The 11,560-nt window shown below is 41.7% G+C and overlaps 4 protein-coding genes across 4 annotated transcripts; 3 read left to right on the top strand and 1 right to left on the bottom strand.

The window, feature by feature from the left end:
- Positions 1–2,081: 2,081 nt before the first annotated feature.
- LOC128730978 (holocytochrome c-type synthase) lies at positions 2,082–3,483 on the top strand. The gene is made up of 2 exons (XM_053824073.1): positions 2,082–2,180; positions 2,323–3,483. The coding sequence occupies exon 2, from the start codon at positions 2,325–2,327 to the stop codon at positions 3,156–3,158; it is 834 nt and encodes a 277-aa protein (XP_053680048.1). The 5' UTR covers positions 2,082–2,180; positions 2,323–2,324; the 3' UTR covers positions 3,159–3,483.
- A 398-nt stretch (positions 3,484–3,881) lies between these two features.
- Positions 3,882–6,555, top strand: LOC128720527 (proline-, glutamic acid- and leucine-rich protein 1-like). The gene is made up of 2 exons (XM_053814201.1): positions 3,882–3,986; positions 4,057–6,555. The coding sequence occupies exons 1-2, from the start codon at positions 3,882–3,884 to the stop codon at positions 6,508–6,510; spliced, it is 2,559 nt and encodes an 852-aa protein (XP_053670176.1). The 3' UTR covers positions 6,511–6,555.
- A 537-nt stretch (positions 6,556–7,092) lies between these two features.
- On the top strand, positions 7,093–10,116 carry LOC128725664 (presenilin homolog). The gene is made up of 8 exons (XM_053819428.1): positions 7,093–7,325; positions 7,459–7,718; positions 7,798–8,228; positions 8,298–8,396; positions 8,468–8,686; positions 8,878–9,063; positions 9,139–9,251; positions 9,334–10,116. Exons 1-8 carry the CDS (start codon positions 7,188–7,190, stop codon positions 9,487–9,489), a joined length of 1,602 nt encoding a protein of 533 aa, XP_053675403.1. The 5' UTR covers positions 7,093–7,187; the 3' UTR covers positions 9,490–10,116.
- A 45-nt stretch (positions 10,117–10,161) lies between these two features.
- Positions 10,162–11,139, bottom strand: LOC128730681 (splicing factor U2af 38 kDa subunit). Its single transcript, XM_053823756.1, has 2 exons — positions 11,096–11,139; positions 10,162–10,991 (listed from the first exon to the last, which is right to left on the bottom strand). The coding sequence occupies exons 1-2, from the start codon at positions 11,137–11,139 to the stop codon at positions 10,274–10,276; spliced, it is 762 nt and encodes a 253-aa protein (XP_053679731.1). The 3' UTR covers positions 10,162–10,273.
- Positions 11,140–11,560: the final 421 nt, after the last annotated feature.

The following is an 11,560-nucleotide window of genomic DNA, read 5'->3' on the forward strand; positions in this document are numbered from 1 at the left end:
CCTTAAGAGAATCTATATGTTCGTCATAAAAATAGCAATTAAAGCAAGACTCTCTATCGCACGAGTGACTCGTTAACCCCGGCCATTGAGCAGGGTTAAACAGCACGCAAAGCATTCCGGATTCATATCAGTAGCCTGTGTGCACACGTTACCATTTCTTATCAGCCACGTACCCCACGGCAAGATGGAATGGAATCTCGACTTTATGATTGGAAACCGTGACGGTGCCTAGACTGGTTACGCAACCTTTTTTCGATCCCACGCACTAACCACTCCATCGACTAACATATCATAATTTTGCAAAGGACCATGCGATTTTTCAGGCTCGAAGTAATTACGATTAGCATTACTGCTTCGCAAATGTAATAAACACGATGTGCATGTGGACTGCATCCAAACTGCAGGCATTGAGGGTCAATATTTGATGTTGCATTCGACATTGTTCAACACGATTGTCACGTTTCTAATAGTGCTGTTTTTAGTTTGCCTATTCCAATCATAAACATCGCCCACCAGGTCCATTCCAATTTCCCCCCTTCATATGTCGCTCGTTCGTTGTGTAAAATTTGAAATGCGTTGGAAACAAAAGCTCACCCGGGCGTGTTTTGTATACATCGCGGGTCACGTGTACACCCGCGCTAGAATGTGCATAACGGCTCGAAGAAGCGCTGTCGCGCCGGTTCAATTTCGCCCGCCCTTCGTACTGTTCCGTTCGCAGAGACAGCATTAGGCGCATCGTAACCACAAGCCATGGTCTAGTATCCGAAAACGGGTCCGTTTCCATGTGTCGATAAACGTGATGTTACGGAAATTGTCATCGAATCGTGTCGTATGGCGTGCGTGTTGCCACATGCCGTTTTTTTTTTGCTGTTTTTCCCCGAGTGTGCTGATTTTTTGCAACTTTGCACGTGGGCCACTTGCAGAAGCCATCTTTCCATTTCTGAGTGTGCCACTCTAGCCAAACACTGGAAGCGAATATGCCTACAGGATGTGCTTGGCTTGCTTGGCGACATTTTGAAATCAAAGCATCGACCTTTCATTATCGCTTTTAGCCGGATACTCATACCAGTCCCTATCGATTATTTAGGAAAGCGGATTTATGACGATTTTTTTTCTTCGAAATTTTAATTTGCGCAGAGAGTTCGATTTTTCATCGATACGCTATCAACACCGTGCATTGGTGACCTGTCGTGCAACGGAATAACCAGTGCCGCTAACAATGACCATCGATTGATTGCCAGGTCTTATCAGCGGATCTGGGAAGCACTGGGTTTGGTTGTTATCGACAGCCGGTGAACGAAGTGGTTGTTCTGGTTCCAAAAATAGTTGCACGATCATAAGGACTTGCTCGGTCCCACCGAGAAGGAAAGATTACAGAGAAATCGTTGTGTTAGACGCACCGACGAGTTATTGCAACCAACGCGTGGTTTGCTGCGAAGATAACTCTTATCAGTGCTTCATTCCTTACGCGTTCACCAGTCGGCCAAGTGTCCGATAAGGGTTGACAAGGGACTACTCTGAAATGGTTGTGGTTCATGTTTTGGGGATTATGGTGGTACTAACAATACTGTAATGGTTTAGTAGACTGGCTACTACTACCTACCTGTTCGATATCTATGACAAGATTCAACCGAGTTAAAGAGTCTATTGGATTGAATGTAGAAATAGTTTTTATATTTTATTTTATATTGTTACAAGTTATAAGTTTGTATTAAAATCAAACCCTTGGTTGCTGCAATTCCGAGGAATTATCGTTACACTCTTAAATTATAATACGGCACTGTAGTGTCATAGAGCTGCACCAGTAACGCATGTAACGACATCATTTATCAGTACGAGCACGTGTACATGCGTACTAATAGAATGTTGATAAATAAATAAAAATTCATAAAAAAATATAGTTTTTAAATAAGTGTATAATTTGTGAGTTATCTAATGCTGTCTTTATACCTGATTTTAAAAATTAAGGTAAATTATTCCAACCGGTTTGAAATTTAACGGCATTCAAACGCATATTTTGATAGATTTCAACTAGGTGCTTTAAACAAAACACTTTCTTTTGCTTTTCTGTCATAACATCACTGGAACAGAAGTTACGAAAACTTGGGAAATTTTGCTGTTTCGTGCTAAAACTAAGTGAAATTTGATAGATTTTCAATAATAACTAGGCAGACTTTTAGGTAATTAAACCATGTTCAATCAAGTTCATCGTTTTGTTTGAGGTTTGCTTATTATGTAATCCACCGGGTTTAAAACACATTCAGCAAAAGTATTTTTTTTTTTAAACGTAAAACATAGTGTGCTTTTTCTATTTCGGTTCAGGAATGGGGAACACGGTCTCTGCAGCCGAAAAGGTTGCTTCAAATATTGTGCCTAGCACAATAATGGCACAAGAAGCAACACTACCAAAAGGACACCCACCAGTTGGAGACAAAACAAATATGATTGGTAATCCGCCTCCTGAATGTCCCATGCATCAGAAACAGCCACCTAAAGAGCAGCCAGTGCTGGTATCAGAGTGCCCGGTAAAGCATGATGGTGCTGAAGTGAATCCGCTTAACATGATGCCACCAGCGAATCAAAATCCATCGCCAGGACAACCTTTTCCACTTCCCACCGATCGACAGATTTCCTCAATTCCGAAAGCAACCACTGATGGAAAGCAGGAGTTCTGGCTCTATCCCAGTCAACAGATGTTCTGGAATGCTATGCTGCGTAAAGGCTGGCGCTGGGAAAAAGATGACATTGCACCGAAAGACATGGATGATATCATAAAGATTCACAATGCTAATAACGAGCAAGCATGGCAAGAAGTACTTAAATGGGAAGCTCTGCATGCACGTGAATGTGGAAATCCGCGATTGAAGAGTTTCGGTGGAAAAGCTACTGATTTTAGCCCACGAGCGAAGATTCGCAACATGATGGGGTACGAGTTGCCTTTCGATCGACACGATTGGATCATTGATCGGTGCGGAAAGGACGTGCGCTATATTATCGACTATTACGACGGTGGAATGGTGGACGAAAAATACAAATTTGCCCTGCTGGATGTTAGACCTGCTATGGATTCGTTTGAAAACGTTTGGGATCGTATGACGGTGGCCTACATGCGATGGAAGTATGAACTGGAAGACAAATTTAAGGAGTTGACAAATTAGATTGCTTTGCAAACAACCTAGCCATGTAGCAGTAGAGTTTACAGATTGTTCAACTACGAATTACGCTTATTCAAATCAGAAAGTAACAAGCGGTTTATAAAAGAGCACGTACGATTCGAATACATACACTGTTCTCACTAAACTTGATACAGCGGATCACATGTACAACTTAAAGCTTAATCCATTTAACAATGAATATAGTCAACTCGTCGAAATTATGTGAGTGCTTCGTTTATGTGTTACTTAACTATTTATCATATCCAATGATCAAAATTGTTCACTTCTGGCATGTTAAGTTCAAGCAAAACATAAAATTTAAATAAATGTAATATCGATACTGTAATAGATGGAGCATACAGTTCTAAATGATTTCAAAGAAAGAGCATTATTTATATTTACTTATAACATTGGCTTAAAGTGCATGTTGAAAAGCAATATTGTTCAGAAAAAACTTAAGTATCCTAGAATTCAAAAATGTTGATTTATTATATCGAAAATTTGAAAAATCCATGCTTTTTTCAGCTGCGTAGCAGTATCGAAGCACGACTTTTTTCGTACTGAAATGTCAAATGATCCTGCAGACTGTCACTCATCTGTTTCTTTTTTTGTTTACTACTTTACCGGTGCACGTGTAGCTTAAAGGCAAAACAAAACCTCTATGCCAATTTAGGATTTTTTGAGTGTTTTATGTGAAGTTTCGTGCAATATCTAAGTCAAATTACGATGGAAGGTATAGGCCAAATATTTGGTTCTGTTGTAAGCAACGATGATAGTCTATTGACTGTATTTCTCGAAAGTATCGATGAGCATCAAACATTCTGGACAGATGTAAGGCACATTTTCATTGCTCTCTATAAGCTGAACAATTTTGAATGTTTTTACCTGTTTTTTTTTGTAGTCACGTAATGATTTGGGGCTAATTTTCAATAAAATTGGAGCGCTGATGGATGTATCGAAAACACGGGACCGTGGCTTGCGAATTTTCATCCACCTCCTTACCAGCTGTCCGCTGGAGCAAGTTGAGGATAAGGCTTTGCATATTGTCAGAATTTGTGTGAAGCTACTTAATCAGCGAGGTCCAGTAGAAAGTATTCCATTGGTATACAAGGTTCTACAGCAGCTGATTAAACGATCGCTGAGCTCGAACGATCTGCATAAGTTATTCGTCAGCTATTTACCTAAAATCCTAGAATCAGTAGAACCTGCGCTAACACCACCCGCCATTCCAGCGGCTTTGAGTTTCCTCGAACTTGCCATGCTACATTATGCAAGTACATGCGGCCTGCACAAAAATCGTATCGAAACGTTTCTTTTCTCGCTGGTAGATGATACTAACCGGAGCGTTGTGTCTGGTACGGCCAAGTGTCTATTGCTGTTACAACAGATACGCGGTGGTGGACAACATGGAACTTTACACAAGAAAACATGGGAGGAATATTATTTGAAACTGGTAGATACAATTCACGATTTGTTGAATAAAATATTTGCGCATACGCCAGAATCTTTCGACGAAGAAGAAAATTTGGAATGCCTAAAGCTGCCGCCGGTCGAATTGACGAAAAACGCTATACGAAACGCTCAAATGCTAGCAGTACGCGCCAGTAATTTGATTGCATTTCTTCAACAGGCAATTGTTGGAGCATACCCCGTTCCAAAACCGATTATACCCTTCAAGGCTATAAACCTTGTACTTCGTGGGCTCTCCGTATCGTGCGAGGCTATGGGAACAAATCCAATCGCCGAAAACATAACTTTCGGTACGTCTTTGCCATTGATACACTATGAATTGCTGGAAGTATTGGACGCCCTAGTGTTAGTTCTGGGTTCCAACTTGTTTATATTTGGGGATTCTATTTGTGAAATGTTCCCAAAGTGTCTTAAAGCAACATACAGAGCTAGCCACGGATCCGATGGCAATAAGAAATCATTTACTCGATTAAGAACAAAAATTTACGGTAGTATTCAACTGTGGTGTGAAAAGACGCGCTACGGTAGTAACATCGAAACAGTTAATGAACCAATCTTTGAGCATATTGTGCGTGATATCACGCCGTTTGAGAGCGAGATTACCCTAAAGATGGGAACAACCACCCAAAAGCGCTTGTCCTCGAAAGCAAAGAGAAAGTTACAAAAAGAACAAAACAGTGCCACGGCGTTGAATCAAACCCATTCAAATGGAAATGGTATAGCAGAAAACAAGGAACAGTTAATTGACCGCGGGAACGAGTCTCTATGCCGCGCCGCTCTTGAGTGTCTAGCTACCATTTTACAATCTGCTGGTTGTTTTATTAAGCCCGTCACTCACAAACTTTTGCAAGAACATATTGTTCCATTGAGTTTTGCTTTGTTGGCGAACCATCAACAGACAACTGGTCTGTATAGTGACAATAATGCTCGGGCTGCATTACTGCGCGCCCTAGCATCGCTTATCGTCAATCCGCATCATCATTGTCCTCCACCACTACAATATGCGGGATACATTTTCAACACACTACAAACAACCGATTCCAGCCTGACCGTGCGAGCCACAGCAGCTGAGCTGGCGCGCACGATGGAACTTGTGCTGCATCCTTGGAAGGAAACTTTATACTTTGCTATGGACCAAGCTGCTGTGAAGGATGCTCTTGCAAACAAAAAGAAACATAATCTTTCGACGTTCCTCAAAAAACAACCATGTCAGCCAAACAGCCATGACCATGTGATTGCAAATGGAACATCTACCGAAAACAAGACAAATGAAGTTGTTCAAACGGAACAGAACGTCTTAGAAGAGAAGTCGCCGCCTTCACCTATGGCAATCGATGCAGAAACATATGAAAGCGAAGGAGAAATTAACGAATCACTAGCAGTAACGGAAGCTAGCGATGAATCAAATCATGTTACAGAATTTGTGTTTGAAGATGAACCAGTCGGCTGGGTGGAGTTTGAAAGCTGTTCGACGCAAGACAAGTCAACTAACAATTTTGAAAATCATCAACAAAAGCTTCCTTCTGATAACGATACTACGGCACATTATAATGACGGAGTTATTCTAAAAACTAACGGAAGCGCTACACAAATCGATGAAGCTAATGTTGTGTCGATTCTGGATAGTGATGAGGAGCTAGACAAAATAACTAGCAATGTAGATGATGATGTAGTGGAAATTCCGACAGAAATTAAAAATTCTCTAAATGATTCAAAAAATACGAAAGGGTATCCAAAACATTCTAGCCCAATACGAGAGGACGAAGATGTTCAAATCGTTTCATCAAAGAAAATGAAACTATCAAATGGTGATGGTACTGATACGGTAAAGAATATTGACGACATAGTAGAAGAAATGGTCGCGGAGTTCGTTGACGAACCGTAATATAACCTTTATTCATCGTACAATGAACGTATGCATTCTATTAATAATCGGAAAATATATAATTATGAAAAACAATCTCGTTGATTGTGGTAATATAGTTAATGAAAAATAGTTGAGAAAAAGTGGCTAACTCAAATCATTTAATAATAAATAGCATAAAATCGTTAGTAACTAATTTTTACAGGGTGTTTCCTTTACATTATGGATTATTTATTATTGGTACAATAGCACTATTTTTGTCATTAATTTTTTAAATTGTCCAACATATAATATATCAAAAAAACTATACTACTTACTGTTAATTGAAATAATTTGAAATAATGTAATATTTCCTGTGAAATACTTATTATTGTGAAGTCCAAGGAAGCAAACGTCAAACACGTGCGCTCTTCTTCCCGTTCTTGCTTCTTGTTTTTAAAAGATTCAGCTTGACAAGTGCTCTTTTTATCTTGCAAGATTTGCAGCTTGGAAATTTCATATCAAACGCATTTAATGGTACTAGCTTAGACTAAATATTTTTCAATGTTCCAAATTAGATATTTGCTCCGGAAACATTGGTTATTGCCCAGTGGTTCTGAGCCTCGGCAGTGAAGTGTTTTGCAGTGTTTTGTGTGACCGAGCTGGCGGGCCTCCTAAACGATAAACATTAGAATATTTGTTTCTGAATTGCTTCCTCAATGGACGGTCATATCAACATTGATCATCATCATCAACCGACAACAACGGCACACGATACAGCCGATGGGCGCGGGGCTCGGAAACGCTGGCAAAAGATGCCAACAGACACCAGCAGCTCCCCACATCCGTCCTATGGGGTAAGAAGCTTTGCTTGTTGTTTACAAAGAGCTTTCTCCGCTCTTCATTGGCTCATGAGTCATATTGGAGAGTGTTTTCGGATCTGGCGTCTGCTGTAACATATGTATAATACTATTTCTTTGCTTTTCCTAGACTACTGATTCCATCCCACAAGTGACAATACGCGATACCAGCAGCCGTGGGAGGTCCGGACCATCCAGAGGATCGGCGAACAATTCCTCGAGACCACGACAACCACAACAGGAGCAAGAGCAGGCGTTAAACGACGAAGAAGGACTGAAATATGGTGCGCAACATGTGATAAAACTGTTCGTTCCAGTTACCCTATGCATGATGGTGGTTGTAGCTACGATTAATTCGATAAACTTTTATACCATCAAGGACGTTTATCTGTAAGTAAAACCAGTAAACCGACAATTCCCAAAGGCACTCAGTTATGCTTACTCTGTGTAATCATTCTTTTCTCTAAAGCGTCTACACACCGTTCCACGAACTGACGGACGACACGGGCACTAAAATATGGAACGCGTTAGCGAACTCGCTCATCCTGATGACGGTGATTGTAATTATGACAATACTGCTCATCGTCCTTTACAAGCACCGTTGCTATAAGGTTATCCACGGTTGGCTGATTCTGTCGTCGCTGCTGCTGCTGTTTCTGTTCAGCGGCTTGTACCTCTTTGAAATTTTGCGCGCGTACAACATTCCCATGGACTGGTTCACGGCTGGGCTGCTCGTTTGGAATTTTGGAGTAGTCGGCATGATCTCAATCCACTGGCAAGGTCCGCTGCGGCTACAGCAGGGCTACCTGATTTTTGTGGCGGCCCTGATGGCACTGGTGTTTATCAAGTATCTTCCAGAATGGACTACGTGGGCTGTTCTAGCTGTGATATCAATTTGGGGTGAGTGTTGAAGTACTGGATGCTGGATATCGGTCTGTTATATATTTAACACCGTTCCTTCTTCCACAGATCTTATTGCAGTTCTCACCCCGAAAGGGCCGTTGCGAATTTTGGTAGAAACGGCTCAGGAGCGCAATGAGCAAATTTTTCCTGCTTTGATCTACTCATGTAATATTGCATCTCTTCATTGCATGATGGAAATAGTGTTGTTCATATGTCTGTCACGTTATCTTTTACAGCGACGATAATGTACTCCTATCTAGGAACGCATACGGATTCCGATCGCCCTGCTCCATTGTCGGGTGAACGGGCGATAGGAACGGGTGGTGGCTCCGGAAGCCGAACAGCCAGCGGGTACGGAGCGGTCAACAGCCACGGACCCACGCAAACCGGTGCGACCGTAGAAGGTATGCCACTGGTTGCCTTTCGCAATGATAGATCGCATGAGTTACCAATGGGTATATGTTTTGATAATTTTTGTTTTCTGCCATTAGTCACAAACTTTTTCTATAATCGGTTACTTGGGTTTCTTTTCGCTTTCTGATCAAGCTAATCATGGTATAATATTTCGTTTTAATCTAATCTATTATATGCATCTATTACATTTCAACGTTTTGCTAAACCATCAATTCGTCAACCTTTTTTACAGAACAATCAGCAGGCTTCACGCAGGATTGGGCTGCAACGTCGAACCATAGAGTGACTCGACGACAAATCGAGGTTCAAGCAAATATTGCGAACAATCCGTCCAGACCGGAATACCGAACGGTCACTGCCGAAACCAGTCGCTCCGGTGTAGAGCAATCGCAGCAACAATTTGATCAAGCGGAAGAAAGTGAGTAAAATTTATCGTGTTAAATTACGTATAAATTTACGCTAAAACGGTATGCATTTCAAATTATACCCACAGGAGGCATAAAACTTGGGTTAGGTGATTTTATCTTTTACTCTGTATTGGTGGGAAAGGCATCGAGCTATGGTGATTGGAACACGACCATAGCGTGTTTTGTGGCAATTTTGGTGGTACGTATAGTCGAGTAAATTCACTAAAAAAATGGAGAATTGATTCCGTAATTTTCTTTACTTTTAAACCCACAATATATAGGGACTCTGTCTCACGTTGCTGCTGTTGGCCATTTTCCGCAAGGCACTCCCGGCCCTACCGATCTCCATATTCTTTGGACTCATTTTCTGCTTCGTCACAAGCGTAATCGTAAAACCGTTTACGGAAGCGCTGGCACTAGAGCAGGTGTTTATTTAGTTAATCCGGAGCGGACAGTTTGAGCGGGTGGGATAGGTCAATCAATTGCTTACGCCGATGTCACATGTTGTGTCGTATCGGGAGCTGTTTTCTAGCATATCTAGGCTCGTTTATTTATATCATCATATTTTAATGTGTACTAATTGGAGAAGCTGTTGCATCTAATCAAGCTTTCCGGTGTATTAAAAGCAGAGTGGGAAACAGTTCACAATAAGGCTTGATTGGAGGAGCTTAAAATGAGACTAGTGCGTGGCTTCAAATTTTATCATCGTGCAACGTAATTTATGCATCTCATACATAAGTGTTTGATTGATAGATAAATGTATGCTACCTGAATATGTGGACAAATTTTGTTCTATTTCTGCACGCATTATTCTTCGAACGCTTTGGCACTCCTTAAACGGCTCGGTATATGTACTAACGCTGTCGTGCAAATAACCAGGAAAATGCTTATAAAAGAGCGAAAGATATTTCTTTTGAAGGGCGCTTTAAATGACATGACTGCGTTAAAAAATGTATGATTGTAACGGGATGTAACCTTTTCTTTTTTCCTTTACGTAATTTACAACTGTAATCCGGACGAATAGGCTGGGTAATAAAAAGACGTATAAGCGATTCATTTTGTCGCAAGTATATGTATCTCAGTGTTTTATTTTACATTAAATTGTAGTTGAACATATTCCGTAATTATTACTCAGCGTTGTTATCTCTCATAGTCAGTAAAATATAAGGGTGGAAAAAAATTCAAGAGGCTTGCAGTTGTTCCCTGCTAGCCGGTCTGGTTTCAGTATCGTCCCTTGCGACCATTATCGTTACGATCGTTTTTCCTATCTCGACTGCGAGAACGGCGACGATCACGGGATCGATCACGACCTCCGCCACCACCACCACCACCTCCTCCACCACCACCACCGCCTCCGCCTCCTCCTCCGCCACGACGGGGTGATCTGGAACGGGAACGAGAGCGCCCGCGACGTCGCGAGTACAAGTAGCGGCGAAGTTCGCGCGAAATGGGCTTAAGGTGCATGAAGTTGCAGAAACCCGAGCGCGTGCATTCGCCCATCTCATACTGCCGGCAGCACGCCTCGCGGAAGTCCGTAACGGGCGACAGCTCTGAGTACACCGGTCTTCCACCGAACCAACGATTGTTCAGGTCCTTGGCAGCACGTTCGGCGTCTTCCTCCCGGCGAAATTTGATGTAGACATTGCCTACCAGGTGGTCGCCAAGGTTGTCACATACGTTCATCTCTTCAATTTCACCGTATTTGTCCTCACACTCGACAAACACATCCTCGAAAAAATTGTCGTAGTGCTCCTGCATCTCCTCATCCGATACATTCGCTACCAGGTGGCTGCCGTCCGCAGATTTGGCAGAATTTTGAGGATTCACGTACAGGTTCTGCAACAGGCAGGTCTGCGAGAACGTCGGCTTGTTGTGGATTCGAGAGCAACGGTCCCCATGGCGGCAGGCACCGATTTTGAAGTAAAATGAGCAGTTAACCCTGTGGAGAAAACATTACATGAGCCAGGATAGAACGCGAACCCCAGGCAAACACCGACAAGCCAGTGCGCTTGCTACTCAATAACTGCAAACTAGCATACTTACTTATCTTTTTCGGTACCGAAAATCGAGGCTAAGTATTCTGCCATCGTTTTTCGTTACCTTTGGGTACTATAAAACCGTAAATACTCTAAAATATCGTTTAAAGCGCCTCAAACAAACCAACGCGAAGATGCTGTTTTTTTATATAAAAAATTGGAAACATGGCGATGACAGCCGAAGCAACATCTTTGGTGTTATTTGACGTTCCACGTGGTCCCAAACTGACGTCCATTAGACATCGTAATACCAATTTAAATGCAACTCGGCATAGCTGATGTTTAACAGTTTAAAAAACCTTTCTGTTGATATCATAAATACGAGTAAAATGAAAATACTAGCTGCAAGACTAAACACCAGCAACAAAAACTATTCTGTGTCCAACTAGGTAAAATAAAATTAGTTAAACAAATCAAAACTTTTCATACTAAACGACGGCTGTTCGAGGTCAAATTGCATCTTAGCTCGGGC

The sequence above is a fragment of the Anopheles nili genome, chromosome 2 (assembly GCF_943737925.1).
Source record: "Anopheles nili chromosome 2, idAnoNiliSN_F5_01, whole genome shotgun sequence".
NCBI lineage: Eukaryota > Metazoa > Arthropoda > Insecta > Diptera > Culicidae > Anopheles > Anopheles nili.

Excerpts from the sequence above, each read along its gene's own strand:
- LOC128730978 (XM_053824073.1), top strand. The coding sequence starts at position 2,325 with ATGGGGAACACGGTCTCTGCAGCCGAAAAGGTTGCTTCAAATATTGTG.
- LOC128720527 (XM_053814201.1), top strand. The coding sequence starts at position 3,882 with ATGGAAGGTATAGGCCAAATATTTGGTTCTGTTGTAAGCAACGATGAT. Across the intron at positions 3,987-4,056 it reads ATCAAACATTCTGGACAGAT|TCACGTAATGATTTGGGGCT; the intron begins GTAAGGCACATT and ends TTTTTTTTGTAG.
- LOC128725664 (XM_053819428.1), top strand. The coding sequence starts at position 7,188 with ATGGACGGTCATATCAACATTGATCATCATCATCAACCGACAACAACG. Across the intron at positions 7,326-7,458 it reads CCCCACATCCGTCCTATGGG|ACTACTGATTCCATCCCACA; the intron begins GTAAGAAGCTTT and ends TGCTTTTCCTAG. Across the intron at positions 7,719-7,797 it reads ACCATCAAGGACGTTTATCT|CGTCTACACACCGTTCCACG; the intron begins GTAAGTAAAACC and ends TTTTCTCTAAAG.
- LOC128730681 (XM_053823756.1), bottom strand. The coding sequence starts at position 11,139 with ATGGCAGAATACTTAGCCTCGATTTTCGGTACCGAAAAAGATAA. Across the intron at positions 10,992-11,095 it reads TTCGGTACCGAAAAAGATAA|GGTTAACTGCTCATTTTACT; the intron begins GTAAGTATGCTA and ends TTTTCTCCACAG.